This window comes from Nerophis ophidion, linkage group LG16, assembly GCF_033978795.1.
Source record: "Nerophis ophidion isolate RoL-2023_Sa linkage group LG16, RoL_Noph_v1.0, whole genome shotgun sequence".
NCBI lineage: Eukaryota > Metazoa > Chordata > Actinopteri > Syngnathiformes > Syngnathidae > Nerophis > Nerophis ophidion.
Genome location: NC_084626.1, coordinates 45,022,857 through 45,042,333, shown reverse-complemented (window position 1 = coordinate 45,042,333; position 19,477 = coordinate 45,022,857). Strand labels below are relative to the sequence as shown.

The following is a 19,477-nucleotide window of genomic DNA, read 5'->3' as shown; positions in this document are numbered from 1 at the left end:
GCGTCTCTCCGCCACATGGACTCTGTAGTCCGTGAGCGCTTGGAGTTCTGCAGCCAGCTCAGAAAGCTGAGAGCTGCGGTCCAGAACCTCCAGGTCCTTCAGGTCCACCAGCTTGCGGAGGCTGAAAAAGTCTTGCTTCGGCACATGCTCGCTCCGGATTTTCAGACTTCGGAGTTTGGGGAAGAGCTGCGGGATTCGAGCAGTGAGGGACCCTAAATACGAAGGCCAGGGGTCCAAGTGAAGGTGGAGGAGGTTCGGGACCTGCGACGCGACTTCCGCCATTTCCTCCGAAGTTCTTCCGACGCGGAGCGTCAGACTGGTCAGCGTGGAAGGGAGGGAGCGGGCGTACTTGTGGACACTCGGACCCTTGACCACCACCAAGGATGAGAGTCGCTGGAGGTCGCCCAGCCATGTTCTAAGGTTCTGGACAACAGGACACAGGCGAGGCATCTGCTCATCAGAGTTCTTGTAGACCAGAACCAGAGTCTGCAGGTCGGGCAGCAGCTTCATCGCATCTTCGGGCAAAGCCTCGTCGCAGTGAACGAGCTCCAGAGAGGTCAGCGGGTGGGTTCCCGCTGGTAGAACTGGTGTGACCCCACTTTGAGACCTCTCCCCGCAAGTCAGTGACAGATGCTTCAGTGGAACCGAGCGGAGTATGGAGTCAATCAGCGCCAGCGGTTCTTGGCCGACCCCGGTCTGGTGCCAGACTAAAGACGTGAGATGAGTCAACTGGGAGAGGGTCGGAAGAAAGTGGTCTAACTTGACGTGGCACAGGCTGAGGTGGGTCAGGAGACTCCCCCGGCAGAAGACCGTGGACAAGTCCAGGGGCCGGGACGTGGACCTGACAGAAAGACGTCTCAACTGGCTGAAGTTCTTCAAACAGTCCAAGATCTCCTGAGAGCTTTGGTCCAGCACCAAGGTGGCGATGGATGGAATGGAGGCCGCCAGATGCTTCCAGTCTGGAACTCTGCTGCTCTGCTGCCTCACCACCAGCGCCCTGGTCTTCCTGGCACGTAAAGTCTTCCAGAAATGCTGGTTGTACGCATTGGGGAACCTCAGGACCAGCGTCCAGTTCTTCCACAGCGAGGCACAGTCGATGAGTTTCTGGAAGTTTCTGCAGGTGGCCCGCACGCTGAGCAGGTCTGTCACGCCCAGGTGTGCGAACACCTGCGTCCACACTTCTGACGGGAGGGTGGCAGGAACCCGCATTTTGTTTTAGTCTCATTTATACATTATACTTGCTAATAAATCATAGATTTAAATTTATGTTATTGGACTTCAGACCTACAAGCTGGAAAACGGACCAAAAACTGGAAGTAGCAATTTAAAGACAGACACGTGGACTAGCCTGAATATAGCGTGTCAGTAGTCTTCTTCTTCGGTTCAATAGCGGTTGTCATTCATCACCTCGGTGCAACACCGCCCCCTTCCGGTTTGACTTTTTTTTTTTTTTTTTTTCATTTTTCATCGTTTTTTTTTTTCATTTTCATTTATTTCAGGCAATAAAAAAGTACAAGGTAGACAACACGTAATAATATAAATTAATATAATGCAAAAGGTGATGTACAGTGTGACGTTTTGACCATACCTTTGTGCTCACTTTCCCGGATATATTTTTGAAACAATTCAGAGCTCCTTTAAAAAAAAAAAGCCAACAAACACGTCATTTTATGTGCTATTTAGTCAACATTCAGAAGTCATTTTAGTGATATTTTCTCGTTTCTTACTGTCATGTACTGGTCACTCACGGGACAATACCGGAACCATTGTCGGGGGAACTTAAAGGCGGGGGACACAGGATATGACGACAGGAGTTAAAATATTTTTTATTATTATTATTTTATAAACTGCAACATTTACAAACAATTGAGAATATATAATAATCAAAATAAGCGCAAACACAGTACAATAAGGGCGCCAGGTCGTTGTAAACTCGATAAAGTAACTCAAATAGAATGCACAATATATACCGGGACACGAGGAGGTGGAGCGAATAATAGGCGGGAAAGACAAAGAGCTTTATTTAAATATTATTAATCTTAGAGTGCGCCAACTAATAAGTGACAAGTTGGGCACACAACACTTAACAGCGCATTTTCTGCTGGTCAAAATGCTTTACGGTGCTTGTTATCGCCATCCTTCGGTGAGGAGAAAAAATGACGTCATCGAGATGAAAGATGATTGACACAAAAACTGTCCAATGACTGCTTGGTTCACGCCCACTTCCGGATGCAATTGGTCAACTAGTTCTTTAATAAGAGCCGCGCGTATTTTAATTAGAAATCTTTATTTATAATATGCAACATTTACATAGAAGCAAAAATAAATAATAATAATCAAAATAAGTAGAAAAACATTACAAAAAACAGTAAAAAAAAAAAACTGTGCCAGGGGGTTGTAAACTCAATAAAGCTGCCAAAATAGAATACAATATATTTATGTAACAAAGTGTTACATAAATACTTTAAATTTGGTGCACAGCATCATAGTCTTCACAACTTTTTGGTTGTTAGAGGTAGAGAGTGTTTTAACCTTTTAAGCCAACAAACACGTCATTTGATGCGCTATTTAGTCAACATTCAATAGTCATTTTTGGTGATATGTTTTCATTCCTCACCAGCGCTTGTTCTGTCGGTCAAAATGCTTGACGGTGTGTATTATTGCTATCTTTCTGTGCGGAGTAAGAACGACCTCATTGTGATGAAAGATGATTGACACACATACTGTCCAATGACTGTTCGGTTCACGCCCACTCTCCGATCCCATTGGTCAGCTAGTTCTTTATAATAGCCGCGCGTTGCTTTGCTCGGTCTCTTTCTTTCACGCGACCCTCAAGCGCGGTAAGCATTCGCACTTCTCACAGTAATTTTACGTAACTATGAGTTTACATTTTAGCTGTCAATAATCTAGTTTTCTGTGTATTACTTTGTGAATATAAAGCTTACTTTTTGTTGAATTGAGTGATTAGTTATCGTCGACTGTAACAGGCCAACTAGGCCCGTGACGCCGCGTGTTCGCTAGCATGAGCTAGCAATGTAGCACATGTAGAATAATAGAATGTATTTAATTTTCATTATAATTAGATTAAAGCTCCACTCAATGTGCGGTAGTGGGAACAAATATGGGCTAAAATTAATAGGAAGTAATATTTTGAAAAAAATTTCACAATTGAAAGATTACTATCCAATTAAAATAACAAAGCCTGTACAATATTCTTAATACTGTACAATAGTGATGATTTGATTAGGCGTCATGTATCGTTTCGACACAGCAAAACTGTCGATACTGTATCACTAAAAAGCGACATCAAAAATCCCTACCTACAACCTATGGACCGACTCAACTAACAATAACATGAACTAGTATGTACAATATTATTAACTAAGTCATTGTATTTCATTTAGGATTATTTCTTATCTTCATTTTAATAAAAATATATTTTAATCTTTTTTTTTAGAAACAGTCAATAAATGAACATGTTTACATTGTACACCAATGATTGTAGGACTGTGCACCCTGATTGATTGATACTTTTATTAGTAGATTGCACAGTACATATTCCGTACAATTGACCACTAAATGGTAACACCCCAATAAGCTTTTCAACTTGTTAAAGTCGGGGTCCACGTTAATCAATTCATGGTAACAATTATATGGTGAAATTTGCGGACGATACCCTGATCCTAAGCCTTATACACAAGGATACGGACCCCTCTGTGTACCAAGACGAGATAGACCTATTTATTAGGTGGTGCGATACCAACCATCTTATTCTAAATGTGACCAAGACACAGGAAATGGTTTTGGATCCGAGGAATGTGACTGACCATGTGGTCATCAAAAATCAGGAAATCACTCAGGTATCCCCATATAAATATTTAGGGGTTTGTATTGATGATCTTCTCTGCTGGATCTGTGGAATGTGACTGACCATGTGGTCATCAAAAATCAGGAAATCACTTAGGTATCCTTATATAAATATTTAGGGGTTCATATTGATAATCTCTGCTGGATCTGAGGAATGTGACTGACCATGTGGTCATCAAAAATCAGGTATCCTCAAATATTTAGGGGTTCATATTGATAATATTCTCTGCTGGAAGATACATATCGACAAACTGTGCAACAGAGGCTATATCTTTTGCGAAGATTAAGATTGTACGGCGTAAGCAGCCACATCATGATTTTCTACCCTGCCATTGTAGAGAGCATCATTGGATACGGGATCACCTCATGGTTTTGGCAACGTAAGCTAAAAAGCAAACTGGCCGGCATGCATAAAACGGCAATGAAAATCGTAGGGAGGAAAGAATATGAACCTATACAAAGCCAAAGTGCCACCCATGTCTATCAAGCTCCATGTTCTGTTTAAATGTTAGTAGTTCTGTTTTTGTGAATGTTAAGAAAGCAATGATACTGTCTCCAAGACAAATTTCCCCGCAGTGGCAATAAAGTTGAACCTTGATGTATCATAACATGGAAATCTAAGACAACGTGTTAATGAGAATACTCGGACTGAGATTTCATTTTATATATATTTTTTTTACATGCACTCTGAATATGCACTGACATAAGTAGATTGCTCAGTACAGTACATATTCCATACAATTGACCACTAAATGGTAACACCCAGATAAGTTCAACTTTTTAAGTCGGGGTCCACGTTAATTGTAAAAACATGAGTGATCAATCGAGCTGAAAATTCACATACCCCCTAATCAGAGTAAAGCATTTTTGGTTGAAGAAAAGAAAAAGTAAAAAACAGCACTGTTGTCAGTTACTGATTTAGTAAATTGTAAAATATTGCTCATTTGTAGTCTTTCTTGAACTTTTTGGAAAAAGATATAAAAATAAGTTGTTGTAAAATGAGTTATTTAATTCTAAATTTTCTACACAGAAGTAATCAACTTGAAGTGCCCTCTTTTGGGAGTGTAGTAGAGATCTGGATTCAGCAACTTAATTCTAAACATTTCTTCACCAAAAAGAAATCTTAAACATCTATTTATGGAACATGTCCATAAAAAATGTAGCTGTCAAAACTGAATATTGCATTTTTTTTTTTTTTTTCAGTTTATGAACTTACATTCATATTGTGTTATAGTATTCAAATATATTTACAAATGATTTTTGAATTTATATTTTTTAAATATTTTAGAAAAATCTCATGTACCCCCATTTGAGAACCACTGGTCTGATAGCACTAATTCCTTTTTGATTCCTTTGCAGACATTACCTTGTCTTTAAAACAGCTTTAAAGCGAATCCTTGGAAGCACTGCAAAGATGCCCAGGGAAGACAGGGCCACGTGGAAGTCCAACTATTTTATGAAAATCATCGTAGGTATCAAAGCATTTGCCATTTTCACGTCATCTATAAATTACTGTATCATGCGGTAATACATTTTTAAATTCTTAACAGCAACTCCTGGATGACTACCCAAAATGCTTCGTTGTGGGAGCCGACAACGTGGGCTCCAAGCAGATGCAGACCATCCGCTGTTCCCTGCGTGGCAAAGCAGTGGTGCTGATGGGAAAAAACACCATGATGCGCAAGGCCATCCGTGGCCACCTGGAGAACAACCCCGCTCTGGAAAAGTGAGTCTCGCCCTGCTTGGTTTGAGTGTGTGTGCAGGAATAGTTACAATGTAGCCTGTGCGGTGCTGCTTTGTCGTTCCCCCTGCAAAAAGTAACCTGTTTCCTCGCTATCCTTGTCTGCCTACTTCTCCTGGCAGCCCGGGACGCATGGTTTCAGACACAATTGTCACTTGTCCAGTGTTTCAATGCTTACTCTGACAATATTTTTGACAGGAGACTTTGGTTTTAACAGGCTTCTGCCCCACATCAAGGGAAATGTTGGTTTTGTCTTCACCAAGGAAGACCTGGCAGAGGTCAGGGACTTGCTGTTGGCCAACAAGGTGAGAACTTTTAAACGGAGATTTAAAATAGTCTCATTTTTATGGAGTAATATGCAGTTCAAGGTTACAATACGGCTTGTTCGGTGCTGTGTTGTGGTTATGCTGCATAAATTAACTTGTTTCCAGCTATCTGTCTGTCCATAACTTGACAGCCAGGCACGCAAGGGTTCAGACACATGTGTCTACTTCAGGGGTCAGGAACCTTTTTGGCTGAGCCATGAAAGCCAAATATTTTAAAAATGTATTTCCGTGAGAGCCGTACATTATTTTTATAAAAAGTGTGCATTTTTAGAGTATAAAATTCTCTTAAATCTTTTTACTTTTTCAGAAGTTAACCAATAAATAAAATACTTCCTACCATTAATGAACGGCTGCAGACGGATTGAGGATGCATGAGAATGTTTTATATTCTGAACTTTATTTTTAACAGATTTCCAGCAGAATTGTTCATTATTGTGTTAAGACAGCTAAGATTTATCTGAGAGCTAGATGCAGTCATCAAAAGAGCCATAGGTTCCCTACCCCTGGTCTAGTTAAATAACCTCTCTGCAATTACCAGGTGCCAGCTGCTGCCCGTGCCGGAGCCATAGCCCCCTGTGATGTGACCGTGCCTGCCCAGAATACTGGACTGGGTCCTGAGAAGACCTCTTTCTTCCAGGCTTTGGGTATCACCACCAAGATCTCCAGGGGAACTATTGAAATCCTGGTAAGATGAAATGAATTAAAATCACTAGGTCTTGATATGTCACAGTTCCTGACCACATGATCTTCCCTCAGAGTGATGTCGGCCTCATCAAGACTGGCGACAAAGTTGGTGCCAGCGAGGCCACGCTGCTCAACATGCTGAACATCTCCCCCTTCTCCTTCGGACTCAACATCCAGCAAGTGTACGACAACGGCAGCGTCTACAGTCCTGATGTGCTTGACATCACCGAGGCCTCTCTGCATGCCAGGTTCCTGGAGGTGTGTAGTCGTTGTTGGTGTGACAAATGCTTCATGTGTTGGTCTGCTCACTGAAACACGTTCATGTTCAGGGTGTGAGGAACATCGCCAGCGTGTGTCTTCAGATTGGCTATCCTACACTGGCCTCTGTTCCCCATACAGTCATCAATGGCTACAAGAGAGTCCTGGCTATTGCTGTGGAGACAGATTACTCCTTCCCTCTGGCAGACAAGGTTTGTATATACATAAAACATCTTAAATGTCGTTGTCTGCAGTGTCCAATCATGTCTTTGTTGCAGGTCAAAGCCTTCCTGGCTGACCCATCTGCCTTTGCTGCCGTCGCAGCACCAACAGCAGCTGCTGCCGCCACACCGGCTGCTGCTGCTGCCCCCGCCAAGGAGGAAGTCAAGGAGGAGTCTGAGGAATCAGATGGCGACATGGGCTTCGGGCTGTTTGACTAAAATACTAAGATCTAACAATAAATGTGTCAAACATGAGTCTGATTTTGCCAATGTTTAGGGGTCAAAGCTCAAATAGTGCAAGTAACATGACCAGGTGCTTTCAGCTGTACTTGTGCCGTGGAAACTTCAAAGTATTCGTGCAAGTGACTTGGTTTTCTGACAGTACAAGTAAGAATCTAGAACTAAGCTCTAGCTTGCCGTCTTAACTAAAGGACCAAGTGAGTAGTGCCTCAGGTATACAGACTAGGCCTCTAAGTCCAAATTTAAACTTAACAGTACAAATAAGAACACATATTCATTGCATGAGCTCATAAAAATGTGCTTTTAGTCAATTGGTGCTCAAAGCAACAGGTGTGATGCCTCAGTCTGTTCCAAATCTTGCTTTAATTAAATTATACAACCACTAATTCAGCCTTAAACCTCATCTGCATTCGACACAACTTTATAGTGAAGGTGTTCTGTAAGAGTACAGAAAAGTAAAGGGTGTACTTTTCTAAAATGTTTAGTCTTGGCACTCAAAACTTTTTAACAGTTTTTTTTCAACCTAATATCTTGCCACTAAATTATCTGGAAAGTTGCAGACAACTAAGATTGCACATTCTTTTAAATGAAACTTTTTTTATATATATACTTGATGTAGCAAATTTATTTTTTTGATTGAAACTTTTAAATTGTACAGTACATATTCCGTACAACTGACCACTAAATGCTAACACCCATACAAGTTTTCCAACTTGTTTGTCGGGGTCCACGTTAATCACCTGTAGTGAGATGTCGACTTGTCCAGGGTGTAAACCACCTTCCGCCCAAATGCAGCTGCGATAGGCACCGGTGACCCCAAAAGGGACAAGTGGTAGAAAATGGATGGGATGGAACTTTGGGTCCAGGTTAATAAATGGTTTTTGCAATGATACATGACAGTGTTAACTAAATTGTATCTTTGTGGTACATTAACTTTTTTTTTTCTTGAGGGAACTTTTAATTTTCCCGAGGCAACACCTGAATAATAAAGTACTGTCTAACTTAAATATTGCAGAAATTAAAGTTTGTTTTTTATTGGGGTGGTGGCTTGTCAAAAGTGTGCACACCTGCCCTATTGCAGCTGAAATATGCTCCAGCACCCCGCAACCCCAAAAGTGACAAGCGGTAGAAAACGGATGGAACTTGTTTAAGTCGGGGTCCATGTTAATCATTTAATGTTTTTTGCCATGATGCATGACAGTTAAAACTAAATTGTGTCTTTATGTGGCACATCAACCTAAATATTGCAGAAATTAAATGTTTTTTTTTTTATTGAGGTGGCGACTTGTCCAGGGTGTATGCGACCATCCGCCCAATTGACCCCAAAAGGGATCGGCTGTAAAAAATAAATGGATGTCATTCTATCTTTGACCTCCCTCGGCAGCCCTAGTACCGTAAAGTACAGTGAAAGACGCAAGTAAACATCTCAACCGGCAAATGTCTCAAACTAAAATTGTAGTTGACGTAGCTATTTTATATTTTTTTGATTGATACTTTTATTAGTAGATTGCACAGTACAGTACATATTCTGTACAATTGACCACTAAATGGTACCACCCCAATAAGTTTTTCAACTTGTTTAAATCGGGGTCCACGTTAATCCTCACCTGTGATGAGGTGGCGACTTGTCCAGGGTGTACCCCACCTTCCGCCCTAATGCAGCTTCGATGTGCTCCAGCGACCCCAAAGGGGACAAGCGGTAGGAAATGGATAGAACTTGTTTGAATCGGGGTCGACGTTAATCAATTCATGTTTTTTGCAATTATCCATCCATTTGATACCGCTTGTCCCGTGGGTCGCTGGAGACTATCTCAGCTGAATCCGGGCGGAAGGCAGCGTACACCCTGGACAAGTCGCCAACTCATCGCAGGCAATGATACATGACAGTTTAAACTATCCATTTACTACCGTTTATTCCCTTTAGGGTCGCGGGAGGCGCTGGTGCCTATCTCATCTACAATCGAGCGGAAGGCGGGGTGCACCCTAGACAAGTCGCCACCTCATCGCAGGGCCAACACAGAAATACAGACATTAACACTCACATTCATAGACTAGGGACCATTTTAGTGTTGCCAATCAACCTATACAGTTTAAATGAAATTGTATCTTATGTGGCACATTAACCTAAATATTGCAGAAATTAAACAATTGTATTTTTATTGCGGTAGCGACTTGTCCAGGGTATACTCCACCTTCCGCCCGATTGACCCCGAAAGGGATAGGCGGTAATAATAGATTGATGTCGTTCTATTTTGGCCTCTCTCAGTTCCCGTACTTTTGTTTTGACCTCCCTCGGCAGCCGTAGTACCGTAAAGTACAGTAAAAGACGCAAGTAAACATCTCAACCGGCGAATGTCTCAAACTAAAATGTGCTCCTGCGGCTCATTCGACGACTTAAACTTAGTCACGCTTGGCATTATTTCAATTATTTGATGTATTAAAGCACTTCGTTGTTAAATTCAAACACTATTTAGCCGGCGGCTAACCAGTAGCTGCTAACTTACATGCTAAGTCACCTAGCATTGTAACATCAACCTTACTTTTAGCCCCGTCAGCTCAGTAATATTCCTTTTTTTTTTTTTACAATGGCGTTGCCGTGCTTTGATGGAGTTTACCTCCCCAAAGAAGAGAATGAATTCGTGCTGCAGGTCTTGAATGAAGTGGAAACATACCAGGAGAGCAGCACCGACAGGTACGTAAAAAAAAAATGGCGGCTTGTGTGATTCTGACAAAGTACGTGTGTCAACATACTTTAAAACTAAGCTAACATTCTCTAACACAGTGTTTTCCAACCTTTTTTGAGGCAAGGCAGGTTTTTTTTCATTCAAAAAATAAAACTCCACCAGGTCTTTGTTGTCAGATTCAAACACTGATGACATTTATTAAACAGACAAGAAGCAAGGAATCATGCAGAGACAGAGTTCAATTTAGCTGATGAGGAGAACACATGGATCTGCACACTTAGTCACAGTCTCCTTATGCTCCAAGGTTCAGCCCCCACCGTCCCTCTATTTATTCAGGAGTTCCATAGTCAATATCACTGAGGCCGCCTCTAAAAGCTTAATGGGCCGCAGGTCTGTTCTGTAGAGAGCTTCATGTACTGATGACTGTATTACTGCTTGCATTAGCCAGGATTAACAAATCACTTCAAAACATTTTCTTCCTCCAGTGTCCTCCTGTTCCCACCGCTACCCAGCAGACTGCGATACCTCATCCACAGGACCATCGAGGACCTGCCGGAGCTCACCACCTTCTCTGTCGGCGAGAGCTGGTGGCGTCGGGTGGTGGTTTGTCCCTGGCAGCTCAGGTACTACCAGCCTCATATGCGGCGTGCTTGTCATCTGACACCACAACATCAATCAATCAATATTTACTTATATCGCCCTAAATCACGAGTGTCTCAAAGGGCTGCACAAGCCACAACGACATCCCTGCCCCGCTCAGATCCCACATTAGGGCAAGGAAAAACTCAACCCAATAACATGGCACACACGAGTGCTCCTGGTGTATCAAGGAACTTGCACCACTTTTAACACTTTGGCACGCATCCTTGCATCAACATTTGAACATTGCTATAGAAATTGTAGACCACTGGGGTCCAAACTTGTGGTCAAAAGTGTACACACACTTGTAAAGAACATCATGTCATGGCTGTCTTGAGTTTCCAATCTACAACTCTTATTTTTGGTGATAGAGTGATTGGAGCACATACTTTTTAGTCACAAAAAACATTCATGAAGTTTGCTTCTTTTATGGTAAATGGGTTATACTAAGCTTCACGGTGGCAGAGGGGGTTAGTGCGTCTGCCTCACAATACGAAGGTCCTGCAGTCCTGGGTTCAAATCCAGGCTCGGGATCTTTCTGTGCGGAGTTTGCATGTTCTCCCCGTGAATGCGTGGGTACTCCGGCTTCCTCCCACTTCCAAAAACATGTACCTGGGGATAGGTTGATTGGCAACACTAAATTGGCCCTAGTGTGTGAATGTTTTCTGTATCTGTGTTGGCCCTGCGATGAGGTGGCGACTTGTCCAGGGTGTACCCCGCCTTCCGCCCGACTGTAGCTGAGATAGGCGCCAGCGCCCCCCGCGAGCCCGAAAGGGAATAAGCGGTAGAAAATGGATGGATGGATGGGTTGTACTAAGGGATGATACTCGAAACCGGTTTTCCCGGTTGTTCGATAAGAAAAGAACCGAGTCCTCGGACTCGAACCCCTTTTTTATAACCGGTGCCAGTTATCGCGACCACCATAGTAAAGAAAAAGAGTTGGTTCTTTATTCGAATCCGTCCCAACCAGAAATGCTCCGTGAGACGGCATAGCTCGGTTGGTAGAGTGGCCGTGCCAGCAACTTGAGGGTTGCAGGTTCGATTCCCGCTCCCGCCATCCTAGTCACTGCCGTTGTGTCCTTGGGCAAGGCACTTTACCCACCTGCTCCCAGTGCCACCCACACTGGTTTAAATGTAACTTAGATATTGGGTTTCACTAGAGAAAAGCGCTATATAAATACAATTCACTTCACTTCACATCACAAGAAACGACGTCACGCAGCTAAGTCATTAGGCGCAGATAGCAAAAGCAGGGAAACAACGAACGGGAAAAAAACGCTCCAAGGTGTAATAAAGTTCAAAACAAAAGACATAATCCAATGAATAACTTTACTGAGAGATTTGAGCAGGGTACAAACACATGACCAACACTTTTATGACCAACCGGAAACATAGCAACCAGGCTAGCAACGCACCTCCTTTACGGCAGCTGTCGCAACCTTCTTAAAGTAACCGCAGCACATACATATATATATAGGGCGCCAACACCCCCCGCGACCCCAAAAGGGAATAAGCGGTAAAAATGGATGGATATCCCCCTTTTTTAACTTTTCTTTTTCTTTCCTTGTAAACAAAGCAAAATCACACTATATGTGTTGTCAGTCTAATTGTAAATAGTGCAGACCAGGCGTGTTGGCTGAGTTCTTGAGGTTTACTGCCGGGTGACTTAGATTAGATTAGATTAGATAGTACTTTATTTATTCCGTCAGGAGAGTTCCTTCAGGAAAATTACAATTTTCAGCACAATCCTATTCAAGATCAGACAAACATTACAGGGAGACAGAACAGGATCGCTGACGGGTCTGCCGGCTTCCAGCGCCCCTTACAAAAAAGATGACATACAGGTAAACAAGGGGGGTGGGAGAAAAGAATAGAAGATTAAAATAAAATAAAAAAATAAAAACGGTGGCAGAGGGGTTAGTGCGTCTGCCTCACAATACGAAGTTCCTGCAGTCCTGGGTTCAAATCCAGGCTCGGGATCTTTCTGTGTGGAGTTTGCATGTTCTCCCCGTGAATGCGTGGGTTCCCTCCGGGTACTCCGGCTTCCTCCCACTTCCAAAGACATGCACCTGGGGATAGGTTGATTGGCAACACTAAATTGGCCCTAGTGTGTGAATGTGAGTGTGAATGTTGTCTGTCTATCTGTGTTGGCCCTGCGATGAGGTGGCGACTTGTCCAGGGTGTACCCTGCCTTCCGCCCGATTGTAGCTGAGATAGGCGCCAGCGCCCCCCGCGACCCCGAAAGGGAATAAGCGGTAGAAAATGGATGGATGGAAAAATAAAAAATCGGTCTTAGCCTGGGCCCTGGAGTGGGGGTGCAGACTGAGGCTAAGGAAAAAACAAAACAACAACTCATAGCCATAGTACACATCCTTCTTCCATGTGTGTAAGAGGGAAACATCAAACATTAAAGAACACAGAGGACATTAAAGCAGCAGATACAACCAGACACTTCTACATAAAGCTATGAATAAAAAGTAAAAGAAAATATACACTGTGGTGGCCTCTGCGGTGTTCCACGCCATTGTCTGCTGGAGAGGAGGGAGCATGGCCAGAGACAGGAGCAGACCCAACAAAGCAACCAAAACAGCCGACTCCACTCTCGGCCAGTGTCCAGTCCGCATGGATGAGCGAGGATACGTCCAAGGTGACTGAGGTGTCCGACACCTGCTCACCCAGTCGAGACACCGCAAAGCCTCTCCGTCCCATCGCTCATTGCTAGCTCCGCAGCCATGTCCCCTCATCCGCATCTCCTCCAGTCCCTCCAAACAGACTCCGGTGTGGCAGACGACATGCAACAAAACTTTTCGGGGCTACCGCGCATGCTCGTCACTCCCGTTGCATGCTGGGTAGTGTAGTTGTTATATTCCCTAGCTCATAAAGAAATAATGTTAACTCAATAAAGTGTATTTCTTTTTTTAGCTTTAACTTTTCATATTTTAGCATTGTAACCACACTTGCAAAGAACTTTTCTCTTCATAGAATTTTCTTTCAATAAAGGAATAAAGTGCACAAATGTCAAAGCATCATAAGGCGTGGCGCAGTGGGATAGTGGCCGTGCGCAACCCGAGGGTCACTGGTTCAAATCCCACCTAGAACCAACCTCGTCATGTCCGTTGTGTCCTGAGCAAGACACTTCACCCTTGCTCCTGATGGGTGCTGGTTAGCGCCTTGCATGGCAGCTCCCTCCATCAGTGTGTGAATGTGTGTGTGAATGGGTAAATGTGGAAGTAGTGTCAAAGCGCTTTGAGTACCTTGAAGGTAGAAAAGCGCTATACAAGTACAACCCATTTATCATTTATAACAAACCGTTATGTCAAATAGTAGCAGAAGTGCACTTTTTGGAGAGCTGTATTGTTTTCAGTTTTGTGCCCAAGGGACTGATTTTATTTAACACTATATTATTTTTTATACACCTATAGTGATCACAGAGACAGGTTGTTTTTGTGTTACTGTATGTATTTGTTTTTCTGAAAAATCCCACTTAATATACTTTGGATAACAACAGTCAATATTTATTTATTTTATTTTATTTTTTAGGGGGGTAACAGTCAATATTTATTAGATTTTATTTTTTTCTTATATAATAAAAGTGAGCTTTTGTTAAACCAAATATTGTTTTTTTTTCCCTGTACAACAACCTATCTGGACTCAATAAGAGAATCGATAAGGAATCGGTTTGATAAGAGGATTCGATAATAGGCTCGAACTCGATAACTTCTTATCAAACATCATCCCTAGTTAACTCGTATAGCACTTTTCTACCTTCAAGGTACTCAAAGCGCTTTGACACTATTTCCACATTCACCCATTCATTCACACACTGATGGAGGGAGCTGCCATGCAAGGCCCTAACCACCACCCATCAGGAGCAAGGGTGAAGTGTCTTGCTCAAGGACACAACGGACGTGACGAAGTTGGAAGAAGGTGGGGATTGAACCAGAAACCCTCACGTTGCTGGCACAGAAAGGTCCATACAGGTTTTGGAGCAACATATGTTGTCATCCAACCAAACGTTATCATGGACGCCCCTGCTTATTTCAGCAAGACAATGCCAAGCCACGTGTTACAACAGTGTGGTTTTGTAGTAAAAGCGTGTGGGTACTTTCCTGGCCCGCCTGCAGTCCAGACCTGTCTCCCATGGAAAATGTGTGGCGCGTTATTAAGCATAAAATAGGACAGCGAGACCCCGGACTGTTGAACGACTGAAGCTCTACATAAAACAAGAATGAGAAAGAATTCCACTTTCAAAGCTTCAACAATTAGTTTCCTCAGTTCCCAAACGTTTATTGAGTGTTGTTAAAAGAAAATGTGATGTAACACAGTGGTGAACATGCCCTTTCCCAACTACTTTGGCACGTGTTGCAGCCATGAAATTCTAAATTAATTATTATTTGCCCAAAAAAATAAAGTTTATGAGTTTGAACATCAAATATCTTGTTTTTGAAGCGCATTCAATTGAATATGGGTTAAAAAATATTTGCAAATCATTGTATTCCGTTTATATTTACATCCAACACAATTTCCCAACTCATGGAAACTGGGATTGTAATACAGTAAAAAAGATAATAGGCTACCTTTTAAAATATACCTGTACTTTTTTCTTCATGGACATGATGGAGCGCCGAGGTGATATTGCTGCTAATATAAGTCGAGGCGCTTGTGAGTCAACACACACAGAGTACTTAGAAGCGGAAACAGCGTGGAGAGAGAAAAGGGAGAATGGATGTATTTTGGCTTCAAAACTAACAATCAAGGGGAAGCAAGGCACTGCAGAGTCCTCACTAGCGAGCTAGCTGGCGACTAACGCCCCTGCGTAATTTTTAAAATCCATTTCCAAATCACTAATCCTTGCCAAATTGCTAATCCTTGGTTTCTGATGAAATACATTTGTTGTGTAGAGGCGCACAGGAAGTAGACAACGATGTGGCGAGCATCTCCAGCCTGGATGAAGAGCCTGTCAGAACTCAGCCTAGATCTTCCCCCTCCGCACCAAGCAAAGCCCCCAGGAGGCCCGACAAGCAGCTCTACATCCCAAAAGCTGCTCGGAGGAGACCGCACCCCCTAAATCCACATCAGGAGTTCCAACAGTCAGCCAGCAGCCGTCCCTCAAAGACATGTCCTCCTCCTGCTGAGACCACAGACAAGTCGCCGTCGCTCCTTTTAAAAGAGGAATCCGTCCCCCACGCCATGGATGGCGCCCTTGGAGATGATCCGCTAGGAGGAGGGGAAGCAAACATGACTTTGAGCGATGAGGAAGGTGAGATTCTCCACTGGGGGAACACACTAAGGGACATCAGCCTGGAGGACAACGGCGAGGAGCAAGGAGACACATGTGACCTGACTGAGGAGGTTAGACCACCCCACGCTTCTGGTTACACTTCCTGTGCTAACATGTCCCGCAAACACCCATCAGATCAAAGAACACCTGAAAGACGGAGCCACCTTCTCAGTGACGCACGTGCACAACGACTACTCCGCCTACGAGAAGGAGCTCGTCAACCCCGAGCACTTTGACCACGTCATCGAGATCTACGACTTCCCGACCGTCTTCAAAACCGACGACCTGAGGGATGCTCTTGTTGAATACAGGTGAGAGACAGCCTGAAAGTCTTCTCACTTCGTCATCGCCTGATGCTGAACGTAAGCTTCCTGTGTCTTCCAGTGACGGAGGACTGAAGATCACCTGGGTGGACGACACACACGCTCTGGGGGTTTTCTCCACTGAGGAGGCAGGTGAGAGCAACAGGAGACCATGTGACTCTAATTCAGCATTATATAATACATTATACTTGCATTGTTTACCCTTCTTTCACTGATTTAGAAAACATAATTATACAAATAAATATTATTTTTTTTAAATGATTTTGTCTTGGAAATATATTTCCAAACACAGGTTTTGTTTCATGTTTAGGTCAGCATGGTCCATTTTTTACAACACATGTACACAATCTTGTTCTAGAACAGTTTTAATACATTCAAATATTAACATGAATACATGAAATATTGACATAAACAAATTAAAATTTTGACATGAATAAATTCAATAAATTTCAAATTTGAACTTCAATAAATTACATGTTTCACATAATTCAATTCTATATTTAAATATAAATACATTCAAATTTTGAGCTAAATTAATAAAAAATTAAGCTTAAAGAAATTGTGAAAAAATATTTAAAAAAACAAAACAATATTAACTAACACAGACTTAATTACTGATTATGGAATAAAATTAGATTTTTAAAACAATTTTTAACACACACTTAAGTACAAATAATTGAATAAAATGTGCTTCTTTTATCAAGATCAATTAAATTTGTTGTACTTGTTTAGCGCTTTTCTACCTTCAAGGTACTCAAAGCGCTTTGACACTACTTCCACATTTACCCATTCACACACACATTCACACACTGATGGAGGGAACTGCCATGCAAGGCGCTAACCAGCACCCATCAGGAGCAAGGGTGAAGTGTCTTGCTCAGGACACAACGGACGTGGCGAGGTTGGTACTAGGTGGGGATTGAACCAGGGACCCTCGGGTTGCGCACGGCCACTCTCCCACTGCGCCACGCCGTCCCTAATTTGTACTTCAATAAATTACATATTTCACATAATTCAATTTTATATTTAAATATAAATACATTCAAATTTTGAGCTAAATTAATAAAAAATTAAGCATAAAGAAATTGTGAAAAAATATTTTTAAAAAAAACAAAGAATAATATTAACTAACACAGACTTAATTACTGATTATGGAATAAAATTAGATTTAAAAAAAAAATCAAAAACAATGATTAACACACACTTAAGTACAAACAATTGAATAACATTTCTTTCTTTTATCAAGATCAATTAATATTAACACACACTTAAGTACCAAAAAAAGATAAAAAATATATTTTTAAAGTTAAAGTACCAATGATTGTCACACACACATTAGGTGTGGTGAAATTTGTCCTCTGCATTTGACCCATCACCCTTGATCACCCCCTGGGAGGTGAGGGGAGCAGTGAGCAGCAGCGGTGCCGTGCCCATGAATCATTTTTGGTGATTTAACCCCCAATTCCAACTCTTAATGCTGAGTGCCAAGCAGGGAGTTAGTGGCTCCCATTTTTTTATAGTCTTTGGTATAACTCTGCCGGGGTTTGAACTCACAACCTACCCATCTCAGGGCGGACACGCTAACCACTAGGCCACTGAGTAGGTTTAAACACATTTAAAACTAACAATTTTTACTAACACACACTTAAGTTCAGAAAATGAAACAAAATGTTTAGTTTTAAATGCTGATAAAAATCCTCATAGGGCCACTTTATATGTTGATGAATGGTCTTGTAAAAGTGTTAAAACCAGTTTAAAATGTTGATAAATTGTACAGTAAAAGTTCTACTGACTGCTCGCCAAGCTATAATATGTATTTTGCATGGCAGTTTCTAAAAAATGTTTTTGCTACGTGGAGGCCCCTAATGGCTAAATTGCCTTGGGCCCCCAAATGACTAAATAGGTATGTGTGTGTGTGTGTGTGTGTGTGTGTGTGTGTGTGTGTGTGTGTGTGTGTGTGTGTGTGTGTGTGTGTGTGTGTGTGTGTGTGTGTGTGTGTGTGTGTGGGTGTAGCCAAGAAGGCTGTGTCCAAGGACCACACTCTGCTGAAGGTGCGGCGTCTGGCAGAAGGCAGCAAGGCGGCGCAAGACAAGGCCATTGGGAGAGCAGGTAACACATTAGGAGAGCAGGTAGCACATTAGGAGAGCAGGTAGCACATTAGGAGAGCAGGTAGCACATTAGGAGAGCAGGTAGCACATTAGGAGAACTGGTAGCACATTAGAAGAGCAGGTAGCACATTAGAAGAGCAGGTAGCACATTAGGAGAGCAGGTTAGGAGAGCAGGTAGCACATTAGGAGAGCCGGTAGGACATTAGGAGAGCAGGTAGCACATTAGGAGAGCAGGTAGCACATTAGGAGAGCCGGTAGCACATTAGGAGAGCCGGTAGCACATTAGGAGAGCCGGTAGCACATTAGGAGAGCCGGTAGCACATTAGAAGAGCAGGTAGCACATTAGAAGAGCAGGTAGCACATTAGAAGAGCAGATAGCACATTAGGAGAGCAGGTAGCACATTAGGAGAGCCGGTAGGACATTAGGAGAGCAGGTAGCACATTAGGAGAGCAGGTAGCACATTAGGAGAGCCGGTAGCACATTAGGAGAGCCGGTAGCACATTAGGAGAGCCGGTAGCACATTAGAAGAGCAGGTAGCACATTAGAAGAGCAGGTAGCACATTAGAAGAGCAGATAGCACATTAGGAGAGCAGGTAGCACATTAGGAGAGCCGGTAGGACATTAGGAGAGCAGGTAGCACATTAGGAGAGCAGGTAGCACATTAGGAGAGCCGGTAGCACATAAGGAGAGCAGGTTAGGAGAGCAGGTAGCACATTAGGAGAGCAGGTTAGGAGAGCAGGTAGCACATTAGGAGAGCAGGTAGCACATTAGGAGAGCAGGTAGCACATTAGGAGAGCAGGTAGCACATTAGGAGAGCAGGTTAGGAGAGCAGGTAGCACATTAGGAGAGCAGGTTAGGAGAGCAGGTAGCACATTAGGAGAGCAGGTAGCACATTAGGAGAGCAGGTAGCACATTAGGAGAGCAGGTTAGGAGAGCAGGTAGCACATTAGGAGAGCAGGTTAGGAGAGCAGGTAGCACATTAGGAGAGCAGGTTAGGAGAGCAGGTAGCACATTAGGAGAGCAGGTAGCACATTAGGAGAGCAGGTAGCACATTAGGAGAGCAGGTAGCACATTAGGAGAGCAGGTAGCACATTAGGAGAGCAG

General features: G+C 42.8%; 2 protein-coding genes and 1 non-coding gene across 4 annotated transcripts in view; all 3 read left to right on the top strand.

The window, feature by feature from the left end:
- Window positions 1-2,772: 2,772 nt before the first annotated feature.
- On the top strand, window positions 2,773-7,352 carry rplp0 (ribosomal protein, large, P0). The gene is made up of 8 exons (XM_061875304.1): window positions 2,773-2,840; window positions 5,227-5,335; window positions 5,418-5,593; window positions 5,826-5,913; window positions 6,473-6,619; window positions 6,691-6,876; window positions 6,948-7,088; window positions 7,155-7,352. The coding sequence occupies exons 2-8, from the start codon at window positions 5,282-5,284 to the stop codon at window positions 7,314-7,316; spliced, it is 954 nt and encodes a 317-aa protein (XP_061731288.1). The 5' UTR covers window positions 2,773-2,840; window positions 5,227-5,281; the 3' UTR covers window positions 7,317-7,352.
- Window positions 5,625-5,754, top strand: LOC133535728 (small nucleolar RNA SNORA63). Its single transcript, XR_009802310.1, has one exon. It is a non-coding gene; the product is annotated as a small nucleolar RNA SNORA63 (small nucleolar RNA).
- A 2,273-nt stretch (window positions 7,353-9,625) lies between the features above and the next one.
- Window positions 9,626-19,477, top strand: part of r3hcc1 (R3H domain and coiled-coil containing 1) — a 69,700-nt gene continuing 59,848 nt past the window's right edge. For both annotated transcript variants that reach the window (XM_061875302.1, XM_061875303.1), the window contains exons 1-6: window positions 9,626-10,029; window positions 10,507-10,644; window positions 15,562-16,012; window positions 16,077-16,252; window positions 16,326-16,396; window positions 18,278-18,373. In XM_061875302.1, coding sequence (XP_061731286.1) covers window positions 9,923-10,029; window positions 10,507-10,644; window positions 15,562-16,012; window positions 16,077-16,252; window positions 16,326-16,396; window positions 18,278-18,373 — 1,039 coding nt within the window. In that variant the 5' untranslated portion in view covers window positions 9,626-9,922. The remainder of the gene's footprint in view (window positions 10,030-10,506; window positions 10,645-15,561; window positions 16,013-16,076; window positions 16,253-16,325; window positions 16,397-18,277; window positions 18,374-19,477) is intronic.